Genomic DNA, 26,870 nt, shown 5'->3' with positions numbered 1-26,870 from the left:
ACTGATTCATTCACATTTAAAACCTGGTCTGCACCAAACACCAGTTCGAAGACAAACTCGCTCCCACTGACACAGGAAAATAGAGAATGGACCAAGTCAAATATACAGGGGTGCTGATGCACACTGAGGGCACGGGTTTGAGACGTTTGACCAAGGAAATGGTGAAAAAGCTGATCCACCACTCTCAGGAGGCAAAGAAACAAGCATACTGCCCTTACAGCAAATTCAGAGTTGGAGCAGCTCTCTTGACCGTTGACAACTGCTTGTTTACAGGTAGGCTACTTGATTTAAGCCAGTTCTATGCAATCATTGAAGTGATACTTGTTTTTTTTTTTGTGGGGCGGGGTTGGAAGTTTTAGGCATAATTTGACAGAATCCTCATTATTACATAACCATATCAGTAGCCATGATTTCTCCCAATCGGCAACAAGTAGTAATAAATCAATTCAGAGTTGGAAAAAAAAGGGTAAAAAAAAAAAAAAAAGACAATAAAAATTCCGCACACACCACTGTAATCAATAACCAGCCTTTCATGGGTGGGTATTGCATGGAAGGGGTGGGGAAGAGGTTGGGGGAGGTCATAGAACAGAGCAGAACAGATGATTGAGCAATGTGGGTTTCTTTTTCTGTTTTGCTGTTATTTGAGATAATGTGACTCACTGTTGTAGCAAGGTGACACTTTTAAAGTCCAGATTCTGATTTTCACATGCTGCAATTATAAACAACAATAACACTTATGACACTGAAAAGAAAAAAAAAAAAAAAAAAAAAAAAAATCAGAATTTACTTAAATCATTCTCTGCCAGCACGGTGGTCGACTGGTTAGCACGTCTGCCTCACAGTTCAGAGGTCGTGGGTTCGATCCCGGCTCCGGCCTCCCTGTGTGGAGTTTGCATGTTCTCCCCGTGCCTGCGTGGGTTTTCTCCGGGCACTCCGGTTTCCTCCCACATTCCAAAAACATGCATGGTAAGTTGATTGGATACTCTAAATTGCCCCTACGTGTGATTGTGAGTGCGGATGTTTGTCTCTGTGTGCCCTGCGATTGGCTGGCAACCAGTTCAGGGTGTCCCCCGCCTACTGCCCAAAGACAGCTGGGATAGGCTCCAGCACGCCCCGCGACCCTTGTGAGGAGAAGCGGTACAGATAATGGATGGATGGATGGCATTCTCTGCCAGACATTTTCAGACCCTCTTTTAACCTAAAGTTTGAAACATTGGGAAAAAAATTATAAATAAGTTCCTGGGATTGAATGGCTGGACTGTGAAAATAAATAAATTTGTCAATGGCAGCGAATGAGTTAATTTGAGCAGGTGCATGTTGGCTGTATATGAATAAAATGTGCTAAACTAACATATCTGCTAGTTTCAAATATGGGTAATAAGTAAGTACTTTTTTCATTGTTGCTTTCAAAGGCGCACTACAAATCAGTATTATTAGTAGTATATTATTTTTTAATTTCTATATACGTAACTGCTTATTATTAGTATTACTATTATTGTACTGTGATTATTATGACATAATAGCACTTAAGCCAAAGTAACTCAAATAAAATGCATTTATTTCATTAGACCCCGCGTACACATTTTTATCTACGTGGCTAAACATTGCAGTGAACTGCCATGACTTTTTTTTTGTCATCCTACACCAACAGTAAAGGCTGCCCTTTCCAGGGATTTTCAATCATTATCAACAGTTCAGTTTGTGTCGTTGGCCGTTGTGCAAAGCTTTTAGTTATTCATGTGTCGTGTGCTTGGCCAAATGTTTGGGAAAAGGGGGGGGGGGGGGGGTGCTGTCAAACAGCTGAGAGTGCAAAGGCTGTTTGATTCCCAAACACACTGCCTTCACGGTACCACCTGTTCTTTTTGAGGGGTCAATTTGAGGGAAGATGCGTATGTGTTTAAATGGACAGACAAAGCACCCGGTGATTGAGACATAACTGATTAGAGCTGAGGCCACTAACATGATTTTACAATCTTTTATGTATTTGTAAACAAAACAAAAACAAAGTGTAACTAATGAAATGAGGACTATATTGCTCAATGAAGAAAAAAAAGCACAGATGCTTTGTAGCTTGTGTATTTATACTATATCTGCACCTATAGAATGCCATTTCTAATTTTAACATAAACTTACTCATAACCAGAAATAAGTACCTTAAGAAATTTCTGGAAAAAATGAGTTTGAAGCAAATTCACTGCTCTTATCATAGGCGTTTCTAGCCCATTTTTGGGGGTGCTCAAGCACCCTTCCTTAACTTGAATCCAAGCACCATCCAAGCAGAGGTCAACCCAAACATATATTTTTTCCCAGAATATGTTCTATGCAGGCCCACTGGTTGAAATACGGCTTTTCTGATTAATATTGCGTTTGTGGAATATAAGTTAAGCAGCAAAATGCACCCATTTTTAGCCATCTCAGGGGCGGCCATTTTGTCACTTGCTGTCAACTGAAAACGACATCACAATTGCTCAGGTAATAACCAATCATGGCTCATCTTCAGAAAACAGGTGTACTGCTCATGTTTCCCATGCAGGATGCAACGTGGAGAATGCATGTTACAACCTGGGAGTATGTGCTGAGAGGAATGCCATTTCAAAAGCAGTGTCTGAAGGCTACACCGCATTCAAGGCCATTGCAATTGCCAGGTAGGATTAACACTGACTATTATCTGGAAGAAAAAAAACAAAACATCCATGTTCACACAAGCATGCGTCACCGCTGCTTTGTTTGAAAACGTGACTCAGTTCACAGGGTTCAGTTTGTGACCCCCATCAAACAGACACTTGACAAACAAGTGAGGCTATAACAGACTAACTGAGGCCAGGGGAGATGTTTAGCATTAACCTGATGGTTTCTTGCATGACTGCTGCTTATTTGATCCGTTTATGCAGTGACTTGAGTGACCAATTCATCTCTCCATGCGGTGGCTGCAGGCAGTTCATGAGAGAGGTACATACTGAGCACTCACTGGACATTCAATTAGGTACATCCGCACCACTTTATGACATCTAATTGAAAAAAGGGGAGGGGGGGGAGCATACGGCCTTTACAAAGATAATACTCCATTTTTGGTTGAGACTGATTGATTGAAAATGCGACTCCTGTTGTGGCGAGTGCATACTGTGCATAAATGGCGCATATCACAGCACTTAGATGTATTACATCATGTGTCTCTCAGTTCGGCCCCAGCTGGGACGTTTACCTGTCAAAGCCTGATGGGTCATACACAGAGATGAGCGTCAACCAGCTGCTGCCGGCCTCATTCGGTCCTGAAGACCTGGACATGAAAAAAGTACTGGACATCTCCAATGAGTACTGAAAGTTGGCAGGTTGAAATTCTGTTGCATCTGCTCGTCAACACTACACTGCAATTGCTGAATAGATCCTTGTATTTTATTGTAGTTGGTGTATTTATGGTAAAGACATGCTCTTGTGTTAATTGCTTATTACAAATTGTTTCACAGCTATTGTTACTGGATAATTTAATGTGCTAATTGAATTAGTGTTGTATTAATAAAAACGGAATCTTGTACATTTAAAAAAACATTTATTAGTCGAATGGAATATAATGTCATATCAAAACAATATGCACATTTTAATAAATAAACTTTTCAAACAAATGCTTCTAGTTGGATAGTCAAGTGCGATAAAAGACTATTATTTCTTCAGCAGCAAATTATTTTATCATATGATTAAAAAAAAAAGATGAAGGTAAAACTACAAATTATCAGTGCAAGCTCATTAAATGCTTATTTGTGGTAGATGACCTCCATCGCTCATGCATTTAAAAATAAAGTAAAAGATTCTATGGTTCAGGCTTCAAAATGTCAACTAGGTTAATTATTTGTACAGGCTGTGCCCCAGCCTGTGGTTCACTCATAAAGAGGTGTCATGCAAATCTGATTTTGAATTTACCTTCAAACATGTTTAGCCACAGGTCATAAACATACACAATTAAGCATGTGATGGCCGTAGTAATCAGTTCACCCAATTCACGTGTTCAGACGTGGCATGAACAAATGACTTGGATGATGTACGGCACATCGAGTGGTACACGCCAAGCTGCTTGAGCATTTATTTCATATCGAACTAGTGTGCTGAATTGCTAATTTACCAGTATGCTCTTTGTCCTTACTAGTAAAATAATTGAGTGCACTAGTAGAACGACTGGAAAGCTAGTGACTTTTTTTTTGTGTACATGGGCACACTCTAGTGGTACGGGCGAATCACTGAATTGAATGTTCGAACTGCATAATGTTTCAGTTAAAACGTGTCTCGTTTTTTTTTTTGACACTTGGGCCTACTATGCTACTGTATTTTAGTGCTGATCAATATAATGGTACTTGGAGAGCCAAGTATTTCTTGAGGTGGCACTTGGTGTAAAAACTTTGAGAACCACTATATGACATTTCGGCACTTTAGCAGAACTAGTGGAGCGCTATATGTTAACTGGTCGAATTTTACATCGGGAGTAATACTAGTACAATGCACTTGTTGACTTGTGCACAGTCGTGCCTCACTAGTAGCGTAGTTGTTCTGCTGCGTGCCCTCCTCATTCCACTAGTTGCACTCATCTAACTAGTGACGGCAAAGAGAATACTAATCTGATATGCAATAAAAGCTTTTCTAAAGGTTTTTTTCATTATACTTCTTTGTGATTGGACGATTCAGTTACAGTGTCTGTTCCCTCCCGTTCCCAAAAACAAATAAATGAATAAAAACATTACAAGCCTTCAATGGACTCCTTAAGAAAAAAAATAAAAGCATCCCAAACTCTGGAAACTAACAAACAATCACCACGGCAGCTCTGGAGAGGCACAAGGAAACCTTAAATAATAAATAACCAATAATTCACAAATAGCAGACTGTTCGGAATTTACCTTGAAAAGAAAGCAAGAGCGCAAAGGGTGAGCACTACCTTGGTGACGCCGACCTCAGCTCTCCGTGGGGATGTTCTCAGCGGCATGGAGGGAAGGCCAGGAAGGGACCAGCCATCTAGGCAACGTACCCTCCATTAACCTCTCCATCCACAGTCCCAGACGGTCAAGCTTGTGGTGCACTTCTATGCTTGTGGCCCTACTGGAGCCTCTCTTGGACCTAGCCCCATCTTCTCTGGAATGGGATCGGGATCGAGAGTCTGAGCTGGACCGAGACCTGGATCGGGACTTTCTCCTGCTCTCAGAAGAGAACGGCGACTCCGAGACTGACGACGCGTCGCTCAGATCGTCCCCGGTGAAGACAGGTCTGAAGTGACAAAAGTATTTCTTGTAGCCGTTCATGGCCAAGACGTGGCCGGAGTAGTCCGACGAGTCCTCATCCTCATCGGAATGACTTCCTCGGCGTGATGTGTCCGAGCACGAGCGGAGAATCGAGGGCATCCAGTAGCGATGCTTGTCAGCGTTGAGGAAGGAGAAGTGGATAGTTTGAGTCCTGTGGTGGAAGAAAGTTTCATATCTGGCAATTGAACACAACCAAAAGGTGAACAAATCCAGCGTCCAAGATAAATCAGTATACCTCAACAGAGTTTCTTTTCAGAATCACTCATTTTCTATACTACTAATTGCTCCCACAAAAAGTATTTTGTCGATGCACACACAAAAGCTGGATTGTTCTGACAAATCCATTTAATGGTACAAAAATAATTACACACAAATGAAAGTCTAGCGAAGCAAAAGTTTAGCGATATTTCACGTGAATTCAACCACATTCAAGTCTAACCATCATCGAAACCGCAAAGAAATGCTGTAAATGCTTATTTTTCAACAGGGATTCATGCTGAGCACCGTGTAGTTTTTGAACAATAGGAAAAGATCAAGACAATAATTGATTTCCTTGAGACTTCTTAAAACACACACTAGCCACATCATTAGGTACACCAACAAAATCTAATGAGAAAACCATTTTGAAAGATTTTGTTTGTAATATTTTGACATCCATGCGTATCTGTTTTCATTTAGTTGCACTTTACTTTCGTCACATAACTTTTTGGCCCACTACAGTAAATAAAAGGAGTCTACTTCATGTGTTTGCTCAAGTGTTTTCTTCATTAAGAAAATCTGTACCAAAATTATTATTTTTCTCTAAATTAGCCAGTTTTACAAGCACACATTTTCAGCAGATCCCTTCTTCACATAATTATGTTGTATACTAAAGCATTTGCTTGCCACTATTATCCATAACTTCTGATTTCCAATTTAATTTGTTGTTAAAAATATTCCCTGTCCATCGTGGGGTTACATTTCAGTAAATACCAATAGATTGATGCCAAAACATAAAAAATATGTTGACAACAATTCTTATAATTCCCTAAGATGCACAAAAAGAGTACAGACACTTACCCAGAGAAAGAAAAGACTTCTTTGGCAAATTTGCGCAACAATGCGTTCTTTGAGGAATTGGTGAGCACCAGGACAACATTGATGTGGCCCGGCCGCAGCTTGACCAAGTTACTGGTGTACGTGATGTCAGTCAATTCTGTGACTTCCACAAAATCCTTCTTGGGGGGACGGCTGCATGGACCAGGGAGAAGAGGAAATTACATGTGGTTTTTTTTTGGTTTTTCTAACCCAAAAAATATTCTATGACAAGAATATCGTATGATGCATGAGGTGGTTCGTTGCATTCAAAAACCCTCCCTCTCAACTTCGGGATGACTAACAAACCTTTGGATATAATTTTTTATTTTAGTTTTACTATACAACAATTAACTTCTAATACTTAGCGCTTGAGTGTTAAAGTGGAATTGCCTGAAGAGGTAAAGGTTTAATCATGATGCCTTGACCCAAGACTGAATAAATTACATTTCCATTATACATTATACATAAGGAAAAATGTATTCTAAATTTGAAGAAGTGTGTTCTAAATTGCTTTTGATCCAAGATTTTCTCAAATTTTTCCAAGGTTAGGTGTAAGGGGCATTAAAGGGAAATGCTACATTGTCCTTGATGACTCAACAGTCTGTTAGAAGATTATTCTCACAGGAGGCATCAGGTTCCTATAGCTTTAATCATTCTCTGTGATTTGACAATAACAAAGGAACCCAGAAAATATAATAGACTATGGATTCCTTCTTGGTCTAAGCCCCACCCCTTTTAAAATCTCTTGCAGATTGGTTGAGTAGAAAATAGACCTTGTAGATGTGTCTAGTATCTATCTAGTGCTCAATATATGTGAGCACGGTTACCTGGAGGCAGTGGATCGACTTGACTCATCATCATCACTTTGAGGTTGCTCCTTTGGTGCTGGTTTCCGGGGTTTGGTCTCACCTGGTTCACTAAAAACATAACCAAAAAAAAAGAGAGAGAGAGAATTCTTCATGTCAACATAAATGGTTCTGCTTTATTCAGATGGTAAACTGTATTGGAGAAACATTCCTTTCTCACCTGAAGGCTTGAATAATGACTGTACCGAAAAGAATGAAAAGTGCTGAGAAGATCAGTGACAGGATGGGCATCATCTCTCGCCTTGAAAGAAGACACATCAGAGGACTTTTGTTGTAACTACATAACAAAATATTAGTTTGCCCTTGATACCGAAAAGTTCAAAATAAGCTTTTTAAGAAGCAGTTCTTTCACCAAGTTGTACGTTAGTTAATACAGGAAAAGGCATAATTTTAAGTTGGACATTCCAGCTCGCTGAAAAACAAATACCGGTAAATAAAACAAATCACCAGGTCTCGTTTTTTTCAGCTTTTTCTACAATGTTCTTTTGCCACAAGATCAACAAAGTATGTTGCTCGCCATTCGTGGCAAAGCTCAGTCCCTATTCCCCACAAGCAGCTAAGCCTTAGCTGTTCAATCCTGTTCCTCGAATGCCGGTTTCCATCTCTGCTTGCTGCAACACACCTGATTCAAATAATCAGCAAAGTCTCCAGAAGCTGGATAAAGATCCTGATTATTTGAATCAGGTGTGTTGCAGCAGAGAGAGATGGAAAACAGGCAGGGCCTCGACGCTCAAGGAATAGGATTGAAGACCCCTGGTTTAAAGTATACTAGTAAATGTTTCCTCCTCTTTTAAACACAACACAACATGTCACTTAAAGCGGACATCAACCCAAACAGTTTCTTGACAAGAGTATTATATGCAGTCCCAGTCTAAACACAACATTCTGATTAATATTGCGTTTGTAGAATATGAGTTAAGCAGAAAATCCACCCGTTTTTTTTTTTTCCATCTCAGGGGACGGCCATTTTACCACTTGCCGTCGACTGAAAATGACATCACAGTTGCTCAGGGCTCAGCTAACGACCAATCACGACTCAGCTTCAGAAAACAGGTGGTCTTACCAGTTGGAGTAGAGAAGGTCATCATAAATTTGATGGAAGTAATCACAAGCAGCATTCAGCCACTTGATTAGGAACATCTGATCAGAGATTGAACATTTAAAACTGTTCGACCAAGTTAGGAAAATCATTCTGCGGTGTGTGCCGTATCTTACCGGGGCCATCTCGTCGTTGAGCTCGGGCAAGGTGGCGTCCGAGGTCAGATAGGTGGGGTCCTTCTGAACGAGCTCCAGATGCTCAAGAAGGCGGTACTTGTCTTCTTCGCTGCCATTCCATCCGCCAATCACAGAGCGGTACAGCACCTTGCCAGCTGGGCTCCGCCTCTCAAGAATAACCACCTGTTAGTGGTGTTGAAAAACGCACATTTCTCATGAATACTGTACTACGCTTATAATGTTTCACGTTTCTCCTCGCGGCAGTGACGGTTTATGATTTCATGTCGTTTGCTTTAAATAATTAAATAGGAGTCATATTAACGTGGGATGAATGTTCTTCTTGATGAAGTGCTCATGATGCGAACCAAAATGTTGTGTGCGTGCGTGGCACTGACCTGGGGGGACACTACAGCCTGGTTGGGAAGCAGAGCCTGGCAGAAAGGCTGCTGCCGATGCTGGTAAACGTACACAAACCGTAGCACCTCTTTCCTGTTGACCGTGGCAAAGTCCAGGAAGGCTTTATTTTGGGGAAGCAAAGCTTGGTCGTCGTCGGTGATCAGCAGCACGCAATACCTGCAACACAATGGTCCCATTGCATTCACTTTCTTTATGTGGGAATTCAATGCGATGACCTTTGATGGCTTACTTCCTCCGTCTGTGAAACTGCTTGACCGGACACAGCTCATCAAACAGCTGCTGGTTGACTAGACGGGGAACCTGCAGGAACTTGTTGTTGGACACAAACACATCCATGATCTTCCAATACAGACCTCTAGCCTGGAACACAAAAGAAGTGGAGGGCAAAAAAATTGTGAGGTACTGTTGATCAATTGTTAGGCGGCGTCTTGGTCTCATGATGTCAAAATCTGAATCAAAAAAGCAATTCTAGTTGAACCCGAACATTTACTGGTGACCTCAGGTATCAAACACCTGTTGCACCTTTAACATTGAACGGTTGGACATGAGCATTCAAAGGTTTGCATTAAGTCAAATTAAGTTGACCTGTAAAAGGTTATAACGCATATTAGGTTAATTCAGAAATTTCACACAAAATCACAAACGAGTAAGTGTAATTTTGCATTTGATGCCTAAAAAGTCCTTTATGTCCAATACACCAAACATGAGGGTTGTTAAGTGATTTTTCAATCTAAAATCTTAATATGACAGAAGAGCTCTACGTGTGTGGAAAGTACCTGGATCATGTCCACTGGGTTTTTGGTGTCCTCTTTAAACAACATCATGATAGGGATGTATGAGTTGATGTTGAACTGGCGCAGCAGCTGAACGTTGTGTGTGTCGCCCTGGTCGACGTAACCAAAATGAACATAGTCTCTGAAGGCAAATGCTGTTAACTGGAGAGCACAAGGAGGAAAGCACACTTTAATTTAGATGCATTTTCAAAATTGGCCTCAAACAAGCTTTCAAATAACTGGCGCTGAAGTACTTTTAACACAAAAAGTTGTACTGGTGTGTTGCTGCTGCTACAAAAGAAGCCTGCGTAGTGCATACAGTATTCTCACTATTGAGGTTTTGAGGAGTAAAGCTGAAAACAAGCCTCACCTTATAGACAATGGGATCGTTGAAGTCTTGGTCAAATAAAAGAACGTTGGGCTTATTTCCAACATGCCAGCTGTCCAGAAAATGCTGGTAGTTGTCAGAAGTAATCTAGGGAACAAACAAAAACCTCTGACTCCTGGAACATATTTGCCACAATGAATGCAGTGAATTCAGGTTTTCTGGTGCTTTAGCTAGCTGACAAACAGAGAGAAAAAAATGGGGGAATTTAAGAGACTTAAAGGGAATCGCTGGCATCGGGCTAGAACCAACAAGCATGATGATAAGAGAGTCTCCTGAACAGTGATGATTTTGAAGCATCAAGGATTCCGCCTTTTCGCCGGCAATATGTGATTTTACGATTTGGCAAAATTTCCAAAACACCTCCAAAATATATCTGACATTTTTCACCCTTTTGCAATCCTAACAGGAAGTTCTCTGCAATTGTGGGGTTTTTTTTTTCACCTTTTCCACCAAATTTTGAGGAAGAAGGTCCTCAATGAACTGTCGCAGGTGTTCTCGAACGATGGCCTGGTGGAAAAAGGTCACTCTGCCGTTCACCAGCCCGATGATGGACGGAGCGCGGTGAGCTCCCAACTGGTTAGCCAGACGACGCTCATAACCCAGGTCCACAATACCGATGCCCACACCTGGTGGAAAAGTACAGATGAACTGCAGCTTTATCTCACACTGGAGAGACAAATACTGTTTGAATGTGCTTATCACATGGACAGTCCAGTATTTATGGAAGTAAACATGATCCCGCATGCAGCAGGAATTCAGATTGACAGAAGAGCAAGGTGGGAGGAGGTAGAAATATTTTGGGGAAATGAGACAACCCTCCTCGATCTCATTTTATAGAGTTGAAGACGTCTACTAAAGATGATGTCACATCATTGCCGCGGGTAACAAATGAACCGTCTGCGTGGTTGAATTACTACTATCACCACAAACGACCGCCTCATGCTTTATGTTTCAGGTGAGATTCAAGTAAATTGAAATGTAAAAGTAACACTGTTACTCGAAACAACTCTGATGTATACGGATGAGCGTTCATACTGCAGACGGGTCGGATTTGAAAAGAAAAAAAAAAATCTGAATTGACCTGCATTATGAACATAACCATTGTGTTGGCGATCAAATTTGATTAATTGTTGCAGCTGTATTTATAATTGAAGTTATACTAATGAGCAGCACTGCAAACATGAAGTTCATGTTAGAGAGGAAAATAAAAACGTGGGTATCATGCCATCAGCATTGGCCTTACCCAGTGGCTCAAGTTCCTGCACAGTCTCCTTCCACACAGGCTCTATGTGGATGCACGCAAAGCACCAATCGGAGGTCACTTTGATGAGGTACGGCCTCTTGTGGCTGTCTGGAAGGACATCGCTGTTAAACTGAGCGTGGTGAAGAAAGTACTTGCTGTCTGCAAAGTCCCTGGACCTGGACAAGATAAAGATGATATTGACCATTTTTAGGACAAATGCCTTGCGTGCCTTCAAGGACAAGTGCTCAGACAAGTGCCCGAGCACATGATGCAAAATTTAAAGAACATTTTAAATAACCCCTGAGCCAGATCTAAAATTGCAAAAAAAAAAAAAAAAAAAAAGAAATCTGACAGTTAAGAATGTTAAAATGCTACATAAAACAATGCCTGTACTGTTAAAGATTATGGAGGTGGCAGTTTGAGAATTTAGACTGGATTAAAAAAAACTCTCTTAAAATATTGACCAATTGGTAGGCGACTAGCATCCCGGAATGGATTTGTGTCAATCTTAGAGGTTCCTTTCTGCCATTCTTGAATTATCATCTGATCCAAAATAATTTTCAGATTTTGATTATCGGCAAGGAGATATTATAAACGATAGACATTAGTGGTGCTTCGATCATAATCAGCAGATTTCTGTGGAAAATGTATAGGTTTGGCATATCTTGATCAATGCCTTTCAATGTCGATAGGACACTCACTATCAAATCTTTTTCAAATCGATCATCCCATCAACTTCATACCATCCGATTAATCAGCTGTGTTTGGTCCCTTGACAAGACCCTGTAGTGTATTCTGGGCTCCAATTCTCAGCCACAACCGTGTCCAAATCTGATGAAAAATGCATGGGCCCCACTATGTCCTACCTCATCTCAAATATTTCAGAGGTAGTCCTGCCAGAACTCCACCAGGCACAACTCTTAACCTTTTATGGCTACTCACAAACTTTCACAGCCAGCAGTAGTTAACATGCATGGGTGTTCTACTGGTGTCTCTTGCCAACATGTCTACGTCAACAATTCTCTATCAGGATCAACAATTTTTCAATGCATTCATTCAGTTACACACTTTATGATAAAATACATGCTATTGTCTAATAGAAAGGCACCGTAAGCAGATACCACAATATACAAAAATCAGTTATCTAAATGAAGATGATTTTACGGTTTCTTTTATCGGAATATACTAACAATAGCACTCAACACAAGTAAATTGAAAATTTACAGCGCATATTGACAGATCAAACTCATGGATGATCCGAATCGGCAGCATTTAAGACCCTGATCGGAGCAGCCCTTACACAGTATATATTAAAGGAACGTGGAAATGTATTACCTGGAGAAATGAAAGAAAGACTCATCAAAGTAGAAGCTGTTTTGGAAGTGTGGCCGCTGTGGCTGGCCAAAGGGCTGGTTTTCATCTACCTGCCCATAGCGGTCAAAGTTGGCCCTTCGCTCCTCATTAGACAAAATCTGTGTGCAAAACATCAAGAATACAAGGATAAAAGTTAGTTATACACTGCCTTTTTTATATGTATATATATTTTAATGAAACAGGGCAGGTTTAGCTGCGGAGGATCTCGGAAGTATCTTTCCTTAAGGTATGGCAAAGAAAGTAGGGGAAGCGCTCAAGATTCCAGGGGGGATAACATTGAAGGGGAAAGTTTTAGTTTGGATTTGAAATGATTGTATTTGGATTTGTCTTTTCTGACACACCTCGTATAGAACTATTACAGCTGCAGTGATTCGGGACGGTTGAACAATAATCAAGAATAAGCAACACAATTTTCTAGTTCTTGAATACCACACCTCATACGACTTTGAAACCTTGATGAACATATCTTCAGCAATGGGGTCTTTATTTTTATCTGGATGCCTATGGGGGAAAAACACGTTGGGAAACAGAAATCGTTAAAGAGCAGGTTGAAACGGCTGGTGGAATAACAAGCACAGGCATTTAGTAGCACACAAATAGATGGTTGCAGAGATTACTCACCATTCTTTGGCAAGGTTCTTATATGCCTTTTTGACTTCTGCTTGGCTGGCACTCCTGCTGACACCCAGGACTTTATAGGGGTCATATCCAGTGGTTGTTTCCACCAGACGCTCAGTAAAAACTAGCAAAAAGATGGCGAGCGCCAGTGGGCATGGTCCAGGATGTCGGCTGTTTCTCCCAGCAGTCATCGCTTGTCACTGTCCTTCTAAGCAAACAAGAAATGGCTTTAAAGCAAACCGTCAGGCAAGGATACACGAAGCAAAGCGATTACATCAAAATGACTCTTGACTCGTTCACGATTAGGGTAGAAAGAGACATTGGGTATTTTAAAAGCCGGAGGTCATTATTTTTCCGGCGAATGGTGCACATAAGGAAATTGTCACCGAATGAGCTTCCGGTTTTAAATTTCAAAATAAAGCTCACATGGCTAAAAAATGAAAATGAAAAAATCTATCTATCTATCTATCTATCTATCTATCTATCTATCTATCTATCTATCTATCTATCTATCTATCTATCTATTAATTTGTGTCAATCACAACCCTACTGTAATAACCATATCCTGAAACATAGATGTGGCACGTGGGTAAAGGGCCGTATCATTTACTTTTAACTGATTCTGATCAATCTTTTTTCATACACCGTGAATTATTTATTTAACTACTAATAATGGAAATCACTGGAGCTGGACGAGCATAAAAGCATTCCCTTCTGACAGTTTGTCGTCTGTTTTACATTGCTCCCTCAAAACTTTGATTTAATTTCGGTAAACCTACACAGTAGGATACAAATTAGTTAAGCAACTAACAACAAACAGAGTACAGTGGTAGGGCAATTAGTTAAATAGGAATGATTTCGACTCAGCAAATACCAAAATGGTATTTACAACTTGATGTTATTGCCAAATACCATTCAAAAATCAGTTGTTCAGTCTAAATCATACAATAGCTAATTATGAGTGTAAAAGGTTTGCTGCATCTCCAAGCCTCAATGAATGATGAAGCGAGGAGCTACACAGATACCTACGCTTTTCCACATCCAATACGGTGGCGACGTTGACCTACGTCGTCTATGGGTAAGATGCTTAGTTCACCTGTTGTAAAATTACGGATGTATCATGTTAAGAGGGCCTCCTATTGCTTCCAGTATTTTTAAGACGAGAACGTGTACTGGTTATAATACACAAACCTAAGTGATGTATCATTATAATAAAATATATGTAATATTTGCGATCTTATTTTCCTCTTTTCTGGGACTACGTTTCCGGTTTCCACTCAACGCTGCTTCGTTTCGTGGCGGAAAATGAAAACATCCACGTCTGACTCTGTGTTGGCTCTACGAGTTTAAACCATTCATTTTGCGTGTTCCGTTTTGTCTTCGTCCAATTTACGCACCATGTATAATTTTGCTTTTTGTGGGGAGAGTTGCCAGAGTGCGCAAGGCATCTGTACTCGGTAGCCAACGTCAACGTTAGCAAAGCTGCACGGCCTACTGTCGCTCGACTATTCACGAAAGGGCCACTTTACTGCTCAGGTAAATAAAATAACTAACAAACCTATCATAATGAAGCAAATGCATACATTGCGCTATAGCTAGAAATAAGAAGCACGCAAATAAAGAGAAATACTGCACAGTACACACTACACAGATGGAGCTTCCTTTTTAACAAGCTGAGCGGCTAAATACTAATGTTAATGTGACATAATTGTTGTCCAACCACCTAAACCATAATCATAAACAATCAAGTTAGTGCACAATTTTATTTTTCAGTGACGATAGAGTAACTATATTGCATCAGAAAATGAATGACTGTATTTCATTATATGGCAAAGGAGTTCATTTATTCATATGCAGACCAGGCTCTTTTAGGATGTGTAGGACTTCCAGGTCTTCAGTTTGTATATATCAACATAGTCCCTGATTTGGATGTAAATACACCCAAATTAAAGCTCAGAGTCATCTTGTTTAATTTCAAATCCATTACAGTGTTGTACAGAGCTGGAATGCTGAAAATTGTGTCATTCATTGTCCAAATATTTTTGGACTGGACTGTATGTTTTGATCACATGACCACAATTGTGTTTTTCCCTCTTGTACGACAGGCTCAGCACCATGAATTTGGTTCGTCTAGTGTGCCGCCACAAGACTGCGCTGTTCCTGTGCACTGTGTGCACTTTTGCTGTGGTTCTTGTCTTCTTGGCCAAATGTACCTCAGAAACTCTGAAGCAGGGTCATGCAGATCCACCGGGCTTAGCCCCCCTCGCCAGCGTTTTACATCCCCGTCCAGAACAGCATGACCAATCCGCTCCTTCCAAAGACGTGTCAGCGTTCCTCGTCGTCCTCATCACAACAGGGCCTAAGTACACTGAGCGCAGGAGCATCATCCGGAGCACATGGCTGTCCAAGCGGGATTCGGATGTTCTGGCCATGTTTGTTGTCGGAACTCTGGGGCTTTCCAACGAAGACCTTCAGAACCTAAACGTAGAGCAAGGACGGCACAAGGATCTGCTCCTACTGCCTGACTTGAAAGATTCTTATGAGAACTTGACCGTGAAGCTGCTGCACATGTACTCCTGGCTGGATCACAATGTGGACTTTAAGTTTGTCCTCAAAGCAGATGATGACACATTCGCTCGTTTGGACCTCCTTAAAGAGGAACTGCGTGGGAAAGAGCCCAGTCGCTTGTACTGGGGCTTCTTCTCAGGCCGAGGGCGAGTCAAGACAGCTGGGAAGTGGCGGGAAAGCTCTTGGGAGCTCTGTGACTACTACCTGCCGTACGCACTGGGCGGCGGCTACATCCTGTCATCCGACCTGGTACGATATGTGCATCTTAACGCAGGCTACTTGAAGATATGGCAGAGTGAGGACGTGTCTTTGGGTGCGTGGCTGGCTCCGGTGGATGTTCGGCGAACGCACGACCCGCGCTTTGACACGGAATATAAATCCCGCGGTTGCAACAATAAATACTTGGTGACACATAAGCAAAGTCTGGAGGACATGCTGGAGAAGCATCAGATGCTACAGCGTGACGGCAGGCTGTGTAAAGAGGAAGTCAAGCTGCGACTCTCATACGTGTACGACTGGAGTGTGCCCCCCTCGCAGTGCTGCCAAAGGAAAGAGGGCATTCCTTAATTCACCCCCTTGTCACTCAGCTGAAGTCGACATCCAGTCCCCACTAAAGTCTTTCCTCATTGCGTTTACACTACAAACCCCATTGTAGCTTTGTGTTCTCCTCATATATCGCCAAATGATTGGTTATGATCTGAGTGGATGAAAATGGAGAATATTTGTGGAAATGGAAGAAAGGTTTTTCAAGCAATTTTGTGAGCTACCATGATCAAAGCACACATTATTATATAATATCTTGTGTTTATTTTTTTTTTACGGCATTTCACTATTTCGACAAATTAAGTTTCCCTAGATTCGAAAGTAGAACCCGGTTATGTCTGACCACAGTATTTCCTCACAGAGTGGCCTAGCTGTGCTCCTAGTGCTACGTATTAATCCTTGTCCGTTTAAAGAAACAAACGCCACACCCCAAACTGACACCTAGGCCAACTTCAGATTATGTTACTAGTAAGACAAAACTGACAACTGTCTGCTATTAGAACTAGTAGTGACATTCTAATATTCTACCAGATAAAGTCTAGCATTTCTCTAATAAATGGGTATATATGGACTTTCGATTGTATAGCGCTTTTCCACCTACAAGGCGCTTAAAGCGCTTTACACTAGAGATAGACCGATGTGTTTTTGAGGGCCGATACCGATTATTAGTAGTGAAGGATCTGAATTTGTATGAGTGGCTTTATATTAGCCAACAGGTTAACCAAAAACCAAATTGGGAATTACACGTTGCATAATCAGTTCAAAGTCTCAGAGTCAGCATGCCCTGATCTGAGCACAGGACCAGCTGGTGAAGATCAGGCCCATAGGCAGGGCCAGCCAGGGAGGAGACCAACCCACATTATGTTTAGATTTTGAAGACAGTATAAATATGTTAGACCGCTCCCCTTTTCTACCCTCGCCCGTCTCGTGTGAGAGCATTCGCGAGGATGGAAAAGCTTCCCAGATCTGATCATTGTATGATTCCTGAACTTCAGAGATGGCAAAGAAAACTGACGAGAAAATTCAATCGATTTTTGCGAGACAACCACTCGACCACTAAGCCAATGTCGCTCCTCTAGTAGTACTAGAAGCGCCCGATGTGAACAATTGTACAGTTTTGCCTCACTAGTAACTTAGTATCTTAGTATGTCAAAGTTGTCCTACTCGTGAGGACGGAGATCAAACTAGTACATGGACCTTAACGGGGGAGTTTGCATTATTCAAACTAGTAGCAAGATTTGCAATGAGCGCGATTCTCAAATTCACAGATAACTATCCAGCTTCCAACAGTACTAGCAATGCTAAGCTACCATTTGTACTGTAAACAAACTGTTGGGAGCATGACGTACACAATATGTTACTATAACAGTATATAGCTATGGGGCAGAATTACACATAACTACCTGGATTCTTCTGAAATTTCATGAATTGTCTGCAAATTCTTTGGTATTTTAGCAAAAGCATCACTGAGCATTCACACGCAACTGCAAGGTGATTTGCTTTTCAGTTTCAAGAGAGTCAAAGATCAGTTTTTCACATCTAGTGTTTCATGTTATGGTATTTGGAATTTCAATATCAATGTTAGCCTTCAGTAGAAACCTTCAGCCTCGAGTATGTCAATACAGTCGTACAGTCGTCTGTGTTATACATTACCTTTATTTCTTCCCCTTGAACCTCTTCCTAATATTTGTATAAACTTTGGAATTTGACTGAGGGTCTTTCAGTCTGGAGATTCATACTTGCCATTATATTTTATGTTGTAAAATCTTGTTTGTTTTTTTTTAATGTGTATTTATTGTTAACTTATTATGCAGTAAGTACACTGGTTGTTATGCCAGGGAGGCACAGTGAATTTGTATTTCTGAAATTATGATTAAAGGGTGGAGTTGCACAGAGTGGGAAAGGGAAAATGGTTGAATGTGTTTTGTTCAGTAGGCCTTCCTGTTTTTTCATGAGATAAGTGTGTGTGTGATGACAATGGACAGATCAAGTCAACATGTTTCTACTGCACTGTGCAGCAAGCAGTGTTGCTGACTACAGGCGCAATCTTAGAAATTGTCAACGAGACCAACAGTTGTGCCAGCAAGTCATGTTTTGTTGCTGATTTTATTTCTTTTTAATGTATTCTAATGCTTACCCAAGTTCATTCCATTCTGCGATCATGCCACACATGTTCCAAAACATCAAACTACTGTTATAATAGAGTGGATGATGATGTGATATTGTTAGTACCATTTTGAACCGGTTTTTGATTTTTTTTTTTAACTGTACAATGTCATCCTCCCTGGATGTGTTATTAAAATGATGTGGTACTGTCACATGTATTAGTTGTCTGGGTGGTTTATACATTTCCACCATCAATTACTTGGTCTGAGATGTTTGCAACAATCAGTCAACTCAATTGGTTGTATTGAAGTGGAAATCAACCCCCAAATTATTTTTGCAACAATATGTTCTATGCGCCTTCACTAATCTAAACATGGCTTTCTGATTTTCTGATCTATTGTGTTTGTGGAGAATAAGTTAAGCAGCAAAATCCACCCGTTTTTAGCCATCGCAGGGGGCGGCCATTTTGTTACTCTCTGTCAACTGAAAATGACATCACTTTCACTCAGTGTGTAAGTAACAACCAATCACGGCTCACCTGTTTTCTGAAGCAGAGCCGTGATTGGTTGTTAGCAGAGCCCAGTGCAACTGTAATGTAATTTTCAGTTGACAGAAAGTGACAAAATGGCCGCCCCCTGAGATGGCTAAAAACAGGATTATGCTGCTTAACTCATATTCCACAAACGCAATATTAATTGGGATGCCGTGTTTCAACTGGTGGGGCTGCATAGAAATTCTTGTAAAGAACATTTTTTGGTCGAGTTTCGCTTTAATAACTAAAATGCATTTTATTTATACATTATAGGTAACGTTGAGGACAGTGAAGGTCACCTTACAATAATAGAAATGATGGAAGTCAAGTTTTTATTGGATACTGCTCGACTGATAAAGATATACTGTATTAACTGCATTTTCACAATACAAGCACTTGTATCTATGTAATGCTGTGATGTTCAATATCGAAGTGGCTTAAACTGGTAAAGCAAAGCCATCTGGACACTACAGAGGTGAACATGAGTCCGAGGGAATGGTGCATCGGTAAATGTTTGATTCGTAAAAACTGTGTACAATATACAAAACAAACTTTGTTGGTAGGATCAAAACGTATTGCTCGGATTCATCGATCGCTGTTACTCATAGTTTCTTATAAAAGCAGGTTTGAATTTGCACTCATGTACACATGCTGTTATTGCTTATTTTTAAAGGCCCCATTCCTGTCTATGTGGGCATGTGGTGACCACCTATGTCTCTTCATTGTGTTGACCCTGTTGAAATTCGACGGGCCGTCTGTGGAATTATGGCCGGCCACGGTGTATTCTGATGCTGCCACGGCAGCGCTACAGCTCGGGTCCCCCTGGAGGAAAGTGTTCCTTATTTTCTTTCGATGTCTCCGTCCCTGGTGACACCGCATGATCTAACAGACGCTCAGTGAGCTATCTGAAGCGGTCGGACAAATGTGTATGTGTGTGTGGCTGTGTCACTTAAAACCCGTAAGTGTATGTGTGAAAGCTTTTGACCAAGCCTTCCTCCACAAAATGTGCCTGAACACAGCACAATTATAGTTCGGATGCAGGTGTGTTGTCGCCATCAGCCGTTTTTCCTGAGTTGAGTGAGTGTGTAGCAATCACAAAGTGGGCAGGAACTTGGATAATAAGTGACGAATCTACGTCACGATGGCGCGGAAATCAAATCTGCTCGGTTTTGCAGCCTTTCAAAGGATATTGCATGCAAACGACAAACCCCATAGATGTCCAACTTAAACCATGTCACAGAGTCATTTTGACCTGTTCGTGATAAAACTGTGGAAAAATTGGATATTGATAGTATGGGACCTTTAAAAAGGTAGCCACATTGTCTAAATGCACGACTAATGCTCATGAAAATCTATACCGCAACACCTTAAAAAGTGCTGTAAAGGATGAGAGTGGTGTTAAACTCAATCGGTGGTTATCTTATGTCGACAACTTTGACCTTTTCAACTTTAGAGCTAACTTCACTTGTGTAACACCCTCAAAACAGATGCCAAAAAAGAACAAATTTAGTGATGTTCAGCACTGGGACAATTCAATCCATGTTGGTGAAATTACTTCTTTGCCGTGAGGAGCCCCTCCAGTTGGACCTAAAGAGAAGGACATGTAAAAATGAGAACATGTGACACACATACATGACAATGCTAGCTTTGCTGTGTTATTGTCAGGGATGACCTTGAGCTGCTGGTTGTTTTTCCTCAGGGTCTGAATCTCCTCTGTGCATTTCTTTTCCTGCTCTTGCTGTTTTTCAGCCGCCATTTTTTCCACATCCACACATTTCTTTTTTTGGTGATCCAGTTTCTCCATCAGCTCCTCTTTTAAATTCTCCAAATCCGAAATCTATTCAAGTAAAAAGAGACTAAGCAGATCAATTGAAGTAAATGTGTTGATAAAACGCTTTTAGGTTAAAATACATCCACTACTCACAAAAGATTCGGGATATTGGGCTCTCAGATGAAATTTCATGATGAAGCCAAAATGCACTGTTCAATGTTTCAGTATTTTTGCAAAACTTTCCGTTCTTTAACAGGGAGCCGGACAGAAAAATTCACCCGACCAATGAATTTCCAAGGAAATTTGCCTTTCTGTGACTCCTCCTCTCTGTATCTCTATTACAACCTGCTCATGAAATTCACTAGCTAAATTACTGTGTCCTCTTAGTGAATAGCATGATGATAAAGACTGTAATGGTCAAAACATGGATGGATAAAACTAAGAAATTGCAAGTTGTGCAAAAAGTAGTGAAATATTGAACAGTTGGACACATGCATCCAAATGTTTACAGATGTTGAAATTAAATTCACCTGTAAAGGCTACAGTGCATGGTTTATCCTGAAATTTCACCCGAAAGCTGAATATGCTCAACCTTCTGTGTTTGCTGTCTTACTCTGTCCTTCAGGGCCACCTTGTCCTGTTCATCATGCAGCGCTTTCCTCACGCCAAAAACCATACTGCTCTCATAGAACGTTTGATAAGCAGCAATGGTCATTTGGATCTCGTCTCTCACCCGCAGCAACAACAGACCCCTCTCGGCACAAATGAGGACCACCTGTCTGATCAGCTCGTCTGATGAATGACAAAAGTAGATATAAAACTAGTAGACAACTCACTGAAGTTTACGCATTAAGAGTCCTTACCAAAGCACTCAGTGTACAACTGCCTTCTCAGAGGGCAGATTCCAGTCTCCATGGCACGCGTTTGCAGCAGCTTCTTGTCCAGTTCTTCCTCCAGATTCACCACATCCACTCGAGTGGATGGTTCACTGCACACTTTCTGCACCCACTCTTTGTTTGCCTCTTCCCATTTCCTGGCAGGGAGAGGTGACAATAAATAACACTGTTTGGTCACACTGACTGAAGAGCAATTTGGATACCTGGGTGGAAACATGAGATCGAGAATGTTCTCATTTTTCTGCTTGATGTATTCAAGCGTGGCTGCTATGGATTTTCGAGGACGAAGCAAAGAGTCCGCAGGTTGCTGAGGTTTTGACTTGAGGACTTTTGCAGGACGTCCCTGAAACAAGAAGTTTTTATTTTTGTTTTTAATTCACTTTCACAAATTGTAGCCAGATCCTGGCCAAACGTGCACCGGATTTTTGTGTCTAGATCACGAACGACTTCAGAGCCAGGAAAAGTGGCCCACTTGCAAAGAACAAAAAATTTGCTAGGCCATGTTAAAGAAGCAATAACAGCTGAACGCACTGTGAAAAATGTAAATAGCAGACTGAAGTTATAGGTTTTTTTTTTCTCTTTGAAATACTGTACATAGGTCAGTAGGGTAGTGCTGCCAATAGTACACCGTGGCATCACCATTTGTCTTGGGCTTTGCAATTGACTAATGACTTAGTGACTTTTGTAGACACCCCGGTAAACAACACATTAATGCAAAGGCAAACTTTCAGAAATAATGTGTTAATGCTGATTTATTTTTTGGCATAGTTTATATTGCCCCTAAAATGGAGTAAGAAAATAATTGTACTATATTTATGGTCCTTTAACTGCAGCTATAATATATTACAATATATGAGCAGAGTATTTTATGTATCTATTTATATCAAAATCTGTCCTTACAAAGATAATAAAACCGTTTTGAAACGTGAGAGCTATTACTCACCTTTGCTGACTTTTTATCTGCACTTTTGGGAACTAAAACTGGACGATCAAATCTGAGGAGAGATTCGGCGGGTGCATTCATTGTGAGCTACATAAACAATATTTAAATTCTATATTTTCAGAAGAAATTCCCGAAGATTCAGTCCCATTTCTGATCACCCATCTCTCTTTTACCGAGACAACTCGATTTTCAGGGTCACCTGGGCCACTTTTAAAGGCCTGCATTACCTGAAACTGAGTTACAAGGTTTGTGTACTATTTGTAATCTTGACACTTGCGAATACGTCACCAGCAGTGACGTCATCACTTGTCATTGACGGCGTGTTGAAAAACAGACGTGACAAGGGAATATCTTCAACGGCATATCCAAATAACGTTTACAGTAGGTCATGTGAAGTTTAGCAAAATTCGATACATCAATGTGCTAACACAGTGGTGAAAATTGATTATTTGGGTTCGTGTCTGACACAGGGTGTTTTGAATCCCAAATTCCACCAGATGGCGGTCCTGCGCTACGGACGACAAGCAAAGAAGTAAAAGAAGGTTTGAAACCGGAAATGTCAACCCACTGACTGCGAAGTCGATATCGTTAGCTTCCTTCTCCAAAAACACATGATGGCGTTTTGATGGACTTCAGTTAACAGTTACGTAACGTCGATAAAAGACCACTGCGAATATGACAAATGGTGAGTGTTATTTATTAAAACGCGAGTTGAATACATGTCAGCGGCAGAGTAGTTACCTTGGTTGGCGAAAGCTAACGTTAAGTTAGCTGTATACGTGGCCCAGGAGTTGTAGCTTCAGTTACCCAAGATGAGGCTGCTCTACTGATTTTTCAATCTAGACTGGTGTCAAGTTGTCAAATGAATCACACCCGACCGCCCATAGTGAAACCATCCCGTGGTTAGGCGTTGATTTAATTTTACTCAAGGCTACACTGAAATCTGGTAACTGTCTTCGACCATCAGACTAACATCTTTTTTAACCTACGCCAAAATCATTATCCTGTCAGCAACTTTGCGTTAAGTCAGTTCAATTTAAAACGTTCGTAGTGCTTTAATGCTTTGCTAAGTAGCACGCATGCAATCACAAAAAATGAAAACAACACGATTGAAATGCACAAATCAAATCTTTAATGTACCATTGCTTTGTCATATACCATTGCTTTGATGCCATGCATCCATGAATCCATCCATCCATCCATCCAAAAACCCACCCAACCATCCATCATCCGAGCCGCTTATCCTTTGCTCCTTTTGAACCCCTGGTCCATAGTGTACTCTTTCGATGGCATCCTGGTGTTTGGGCTGCTTTTCATCTGCACGTGTGCATACTTCAAAAAGGTTCCTCGCCTCAACAGCTGGCTGCTGTCGGAGAAGAAAGGAGTGTGGGGAGTCTTCTACAAAGGTAGGTGTGTCTTGCACTGAAAATCAAAAATGGTGCAAAACTGCAAATAAATTGAGTCTGCTCATTCCTGCAGTGGAGGGAAAGGATGAATGAGCCATGAAATGTAGGTTATCGTAACCCTAGAGTACAGACACAGAGCGACATACACGTGCTTGAGTTGACACAAATTAAAGCTTGAATATAACTTGAATTTAGAAGCTAGAGTCTGGTAAATGTTTTCAATATGCTTTATTGTATATTTTTGTATTAGTTTGTTTGAATTATCATGATTTCTAGTAATAAATTATTACAATACATGGATGCAAATCAAAGCCTCCTTGTTGATGAACACCTGATTTCCAATAGATTAGAGCCCAATAAATAGCTTAATCAAGGCCGATTGTAGGGTATTGCTGAAACATCGAAATCAGTCAATATGTAACTCATGTGTTAACTTATTTTTTTTTCTGATGCTGCTCTTGTGGTCGGTGCTGCACTCTGTCAGGCCCCTCACACACAAACACATAGACCAGCAACGTTCAACTCATCCTCCCCCACTCAAACTCAAATCAGATGAGAAACGACCAAAGAAGTTTTTTGTTTCCATGGTAAACTGTGACTTTGGATAACAATGTAACACTGTAGACTTCAGTGCCCCAGGACATAATGTCCTTGTGGAAACATGCTGGTAGGGTACTCAATGAGAGCATTCTACTTTTTTCATGCAGGTTTTAGACAATCTAATAGTGTTCCAGGTTACATTGTTTTTTTTGTAATAAAGACATGTACAACTGTTAATTCCCATGCCCACCATTATCTAAGACTATTAGACATATTTTTCAGATAAATACAGGTAATCTTTCAACTGTTAATTCAAATTGTTATTATGTAAAATAAAATGCTAGTATACATCTTACAGTCCTTATTAATTTGTTACTTTTTAGTAAATGTCATCTTTTGATTCTTTCTTTGTAGCTGCAGTCATTGGGACACGGCTTCATATTTCTGTGGCTATCTGCTGTGTGTTTATGGCGTTCTATCTGATCTTCCTGAAATTATGAAACCGGACTGAATTGGGAAGCTTCGGATTGGCACAAGCGGGTGCTGGACTCGGTCATTACTCGTCCTTGTGGGACAAATAGTGGACTATGTGACCCATGACGTCACATCAGCTCATGGACTTGCTTTGAAAGAAGAGTCAGCGCTGCCCCCTTCTGGTGACTGGGGAGATAACGTCTACCAAAACAGATGAGGTCATCCTGAATCCACCTCATAGTTTTATTGCAGAGAAAAGAAGTGGGTGGGCCCTGTGGTGTCACTATGTTTTCAACTCATGCAGTTTGTCTTATTCATTCACTTAATTATTTATACTGAAGGTATGGCAATGAGTCATTGCATTGTTGGCCTCTACAACATGAATTTAGTTTAGATGAGTACTGTAGTTTCAAACAGAACATGATCAATTCTTCATCTGTATTTCCCCGGTTCCATCTGGAGTGCTTCTTGAATGATTGGATAAAGAAATAATATATGATGTACTTTGACACCGTTGTCCGCCTTTCCCTGTTGTTCTGTCCACAAATCTTACTGATTTGAAACAGGTTCTTGCACTACACAGCCCATCTAATTGAATACTAGATACTATATTTTAATCAGTCTGTAATGATTACTGTTTCACATGGATGTTTGTGCACATTGGACCAACATATATATTAAATCTGCCTCCAATATGCCTATAATGCAAAATAAGGACAGTCGTTCTCCGACAAGTTCATGCTATAATGATTGGGGAGGGAGTACAATGGAATTTTGAGTAAAATGTTAGCAACACAACTTGTATGTTGTTTTTATTAAACAAAACATTGCTTAAAAGGTTCCCACTGATTTGTTTTTGTGTATAACCTTGATTGAGTGACACTAATTCAAAATAGATCTATGAGAAGTCTGCTTCAGATCACAATCGTTTTCAGTGCAATCAGCTGCTTTATATGTCACACTTGAATTTCTGCAGTAAGTCTTACTTTATAACTTCCATGTAACATTGGAGATTGTGATCTGATCAAGCAGATTGACTTGACTGAACACATTGAGAACCGGTTGCAGTCTACCACATTTGAGAACAGTATCTATCTGCTCTGCTATTAGAGGTTGATTTTACTATGGGCCACTAAGTACGAACTGTGCTGTTTTAGTTTGACACTAGCACTCAAGATTATTCAAGCCATTTTATTTTGCATAGATGGCCACTTTCAATAGTGAAAGCTTTTATTAGTCTTTAGCTACCTCAGTTGTTTTATTGCGTGTATTGCAAACTACTGTTAATTTGTAAACTTGGCAATGTGTGTTGAATCAAATCGAGTGCAATTGCTTGCACACATGACTTTCATTTAACTTTTATAAATGATAAATATTATATAAACATTTTAAGATGTTACAGCATTTCTTTTTGTTACTATACCACTTTTTGCAGTTGAACAACTATTATCCTTCACTTCTGATTTTAAACGAGTTATCCATCAATTTTTTGTGAATAACGGCAAATAAACATAAGGTTTCACAGTCCTAATGGCCCTCTGGGGGAAACCGTGATTACAATGTGGCCCATGATAAAAATGAGTTTTACACCCCTGTTAAAGGTTTCTGTTCATTTTTGGAAATATATTTACAATTGCCTTCAACAACTATTCATCTGTGAATAAATGTCAAATTCGAAAGCACACAAAAAATGTTATTAATGTGCTGTTTATAATATATTATTGGTTGTTGTGTTTATATGTTCTGAGTTCCTAAATAATAATAATAATAAATGTTTAAAGGGCCACGAAAAACGACTAGGCGAGTGATTTGACAGGGAGTTTCCCGCCCTCTCCACAGTC

At 40.5% G+C, this 26,870-nt stretch overlaps 5 protein-coding genes across 6 annotated transcripts; 3 read left to right on the top strand and 2 right to left on the bottom strand.

The window, feature by feature from the left end:
- Window positions 1–14: 14 nt before the first annotated feature.
- cdab (cytidine deaminase b) lies at window positions 15–4,723 on the top strand. Of its 2 annotated transcripts, none has more exons than XM_086040888.1 (4): window positions 15–273; window positions 2,534–2,645; window positions 2,892–2,983; window positions 3,179–4,723. In XM_086040888.1, exons 1-4 carry the CDS (start codon window positions 87–89, stop codon window positions 3,214–3,216), a joined length of 429 nt encoding a protein of 142 aa, XP_085897014.1. In that variant the 5' UTR covers window positions 15–86; the 3' UTR covers window positions 3,217–4,723. The 2 variants fall into 2 exon arrangements, with proteins under 2 accessions (XP_085897014.1, XP_085897013.1); XM_086040887.1 differs by having other exon boundaries at window positions 19–273; window positions 2,892–2,949.
- On the bottom strand, window positions 3,528–13,628 carry LOC147142359 (dnaJ homolog subfamily C member 16-like). Its single transcript, XM_086040886.1, has 15 exons — window positions 13,254–13,628; window positions 13,067–13,133; window positions 12,594–12,730; window positions 11,259–11,434; window positions 10,457–10,641; window positions 9,998–10,102; window positions 9,631–9,789; window positions 9,084–9,214; window positions 8,833–9,010; window positions 8,438–8,620; window positions 8,286–8,362; window positions 7,383–7,463; window positions 7,184–7,273; window positions 6,339–6,509; window positions 3,528–5,430 (listed from the first exon to the last, which is right to left on the bottom strand). Exons 1-15 carry the CDS (start codon window positions 13,439–13,441, stop codon window positions 4,935–4,937), a joined length of 2,424 nt encoding a protein of 807 aa, XP_085897012.1. The 5' UTR covers window positions 13,442–13,628; the 3' UTR covers window positions 3,528–4,934.
- An 890-nt stretch (window positions 13,629–14,518) lies between these two features.
- On the top strand, window positions 14,519–18,679 carry b3galt6 (UDP-Gal:betaGal beta 1,3-galactosyltransferase polypeptide 6). The gene is made up of 2 exons (XM_086041890.1): window positions 14,519–14,786; window positions 15,356–18,679. The coding sequence occupies exon 2, from the start codon at window positions 15,366–15,368 to the stop codon at window positions 16,383–16,385; it is 1,020 nt and encodes a 339-aa protein (XP_085898016.1). The 5' UTR covers window positions 14,519–14,786; window positions 15,356–15,365; the 3' UTR covers window positions 16,386–18,679.
- A 453-nt stretch (window positions 18,680–19,132) lies between these two features.
- Window positions 19,133–22,855, bottom strand: LOC147142357 (axonemal dynein light intermediate polypeptide 1-like). The gene is made up of 6 exons (XM_086041700.1): window positions 22,610–22,855; window positions 21,870–22,009; window positions 21,634–21,803; window positions 21,384–21,562; window positions 20,672–20,836; window positions 19,133–20,586 (listed from the first exon to the last, which is right to left on the bottom strand). The coding sequence occupies exons 1-6, from the start codon at window positions 22,688–22,690 to the stop codon at window positions 20,551–20,553; spliced, it is 771 nt and encodes a 256-aa protein (XP_085897826.1). The 5' UTR covers window positions 22,691–22,855; the 3' UTR covers window positions 19,133–20,550.
- A 266-nt stretch (window positions 22,856–23,121) lies between these two features.
- Window positions 23,122–25,870, top strand: tmem167b (transmembrane protein 167B). The gene is made up of 3 exons (XM_086041701.1): window positions 23,122–23,294; window positions 23,884–24,015; window positions 24,970–25,870. The coding sequence occupies exons 1-3, from the start codon at window positions 23,285–23,287 to the stop codon at window positions 25,053–25,055; spliced, it is 228 nt and encodes a 75-aa protein (XP_085897827.1). The 5' UTR covers window positions 23,122–23,284; the 3' UTR covers window positions 25,056–25,870.
- The last annotated feature ends 1,000 nt before the right edge of the window (window positions 25,871–26,870 follow it).

The sequence above is a fragment of the Filicampus tigris genome, chromosome 9 (assembly GCF_054856515.1).
Source record: "Filicampus tigris isolate MCC_2025a chromosome 9, RoL_Ftig_1.0, whole genome shotgun sequence".
Lineage (NCBI taxonomy): Eukaryota > Metazoa > Chordata > Actinopteri > Syngnathiformes > Syngnathidae > Filicampus > Filicampus tigris.
Note: the sequence above shows the minus strand (reverse complement) of the source record. Positions and strands in the feature narration are given on the sequence as shown.

What these genes read in the sequence shown, in the direction of transcription:
- tmem167b (XM_086041701.1), top strand. An exon ending in GTGGGGAGTCTTCTACAAAG is followed by an intron (nt 24,016 to 24,969) that starts GTAGGTGTGTCT and finishes CTTTCTTTGTAG; the next exon opens with CTGCAGTCATTGGGACACGG.
- b3galt6 (XM_086041890.1), top strand. Translation starts at nt 15,366, where the DNA reads ATGAATTTGGTTCGTCTAGTGTGCCGCCACAAGACTGCGCTGTTCCTG.
- LOC147142357 (XM_086041700.1), bottom strand. Translation starts at nt 22,690, where the DNA reads ATGAATGCACCCGCCGAATCTCTCCTCAGATTTGATCGTCCAGTTTTA. An exon ending in GATCTCATGTTTCCACCCAG is followed by an intron (nt 21,804 to 21,869) that starts GTATCCAAATTG and finishes TCTCCCTGCCAG; the next exon opens with GAAATGGGAAGAGGCAAACA. An exon ending in AAAACAACCAGCAGCTCAAG is followed by an intron (nt 20,587 to 20,671) that starts GTCATCCCTGAC and finishes CCTTCTCTTTAG; the next exon opens with GTCCAACTGGAGGGGCTCCT.
- cdab (XM_086040887.1), top strand. Translation starts at nt 87, where the DNA reads ATGGACCAAGTCAAATATACAGGGGTGCTGATGCACACTGAGGGCACG. An exon ending in TGACAACTGCTTGTTTACAG is followed by an intron (nt 274 to 2,533) that starts GTAGGCTACTTG and finishes TTTCCCATGCAG; the next exon opens with GATGCAACGTGGAGAATGCA. An exon ending in AAGGCCATTGCAATTGCCAG is followed by an intron (nt 2,646 to 2,891) that starts GTAGGATTAACA and finishes CCGTTTATGCAG; the next exon opens with TGACTTGAGTGACCAATTCA.
- LOC147142359 (XM_086040886.1), bottom strand. Translation starts at nt 13,441, where the DNA reads ATGACTGCTGGGAGAAACAGCCGACATCCTGGACCATGCCCACTGGCG. An exon ending in AGGTTTCAAAGTCGTATGAG is followed by an intron (nt 12,731 to 13,066) that starts GTGTGGTATTCA and finishes TTTTGCACACAG; the next exon opens with ATTTTGTCTAATGAGGAGCG. An exon ending in GTCATTATTCAAGCCTTCAG is followed by an intron (nt 7,274 to 7,382) that starts GTGAGAAAGGAA and finishes TTATGTTTTTAG; the next exon opens with TGAACCAGGTGAGACCAAAC.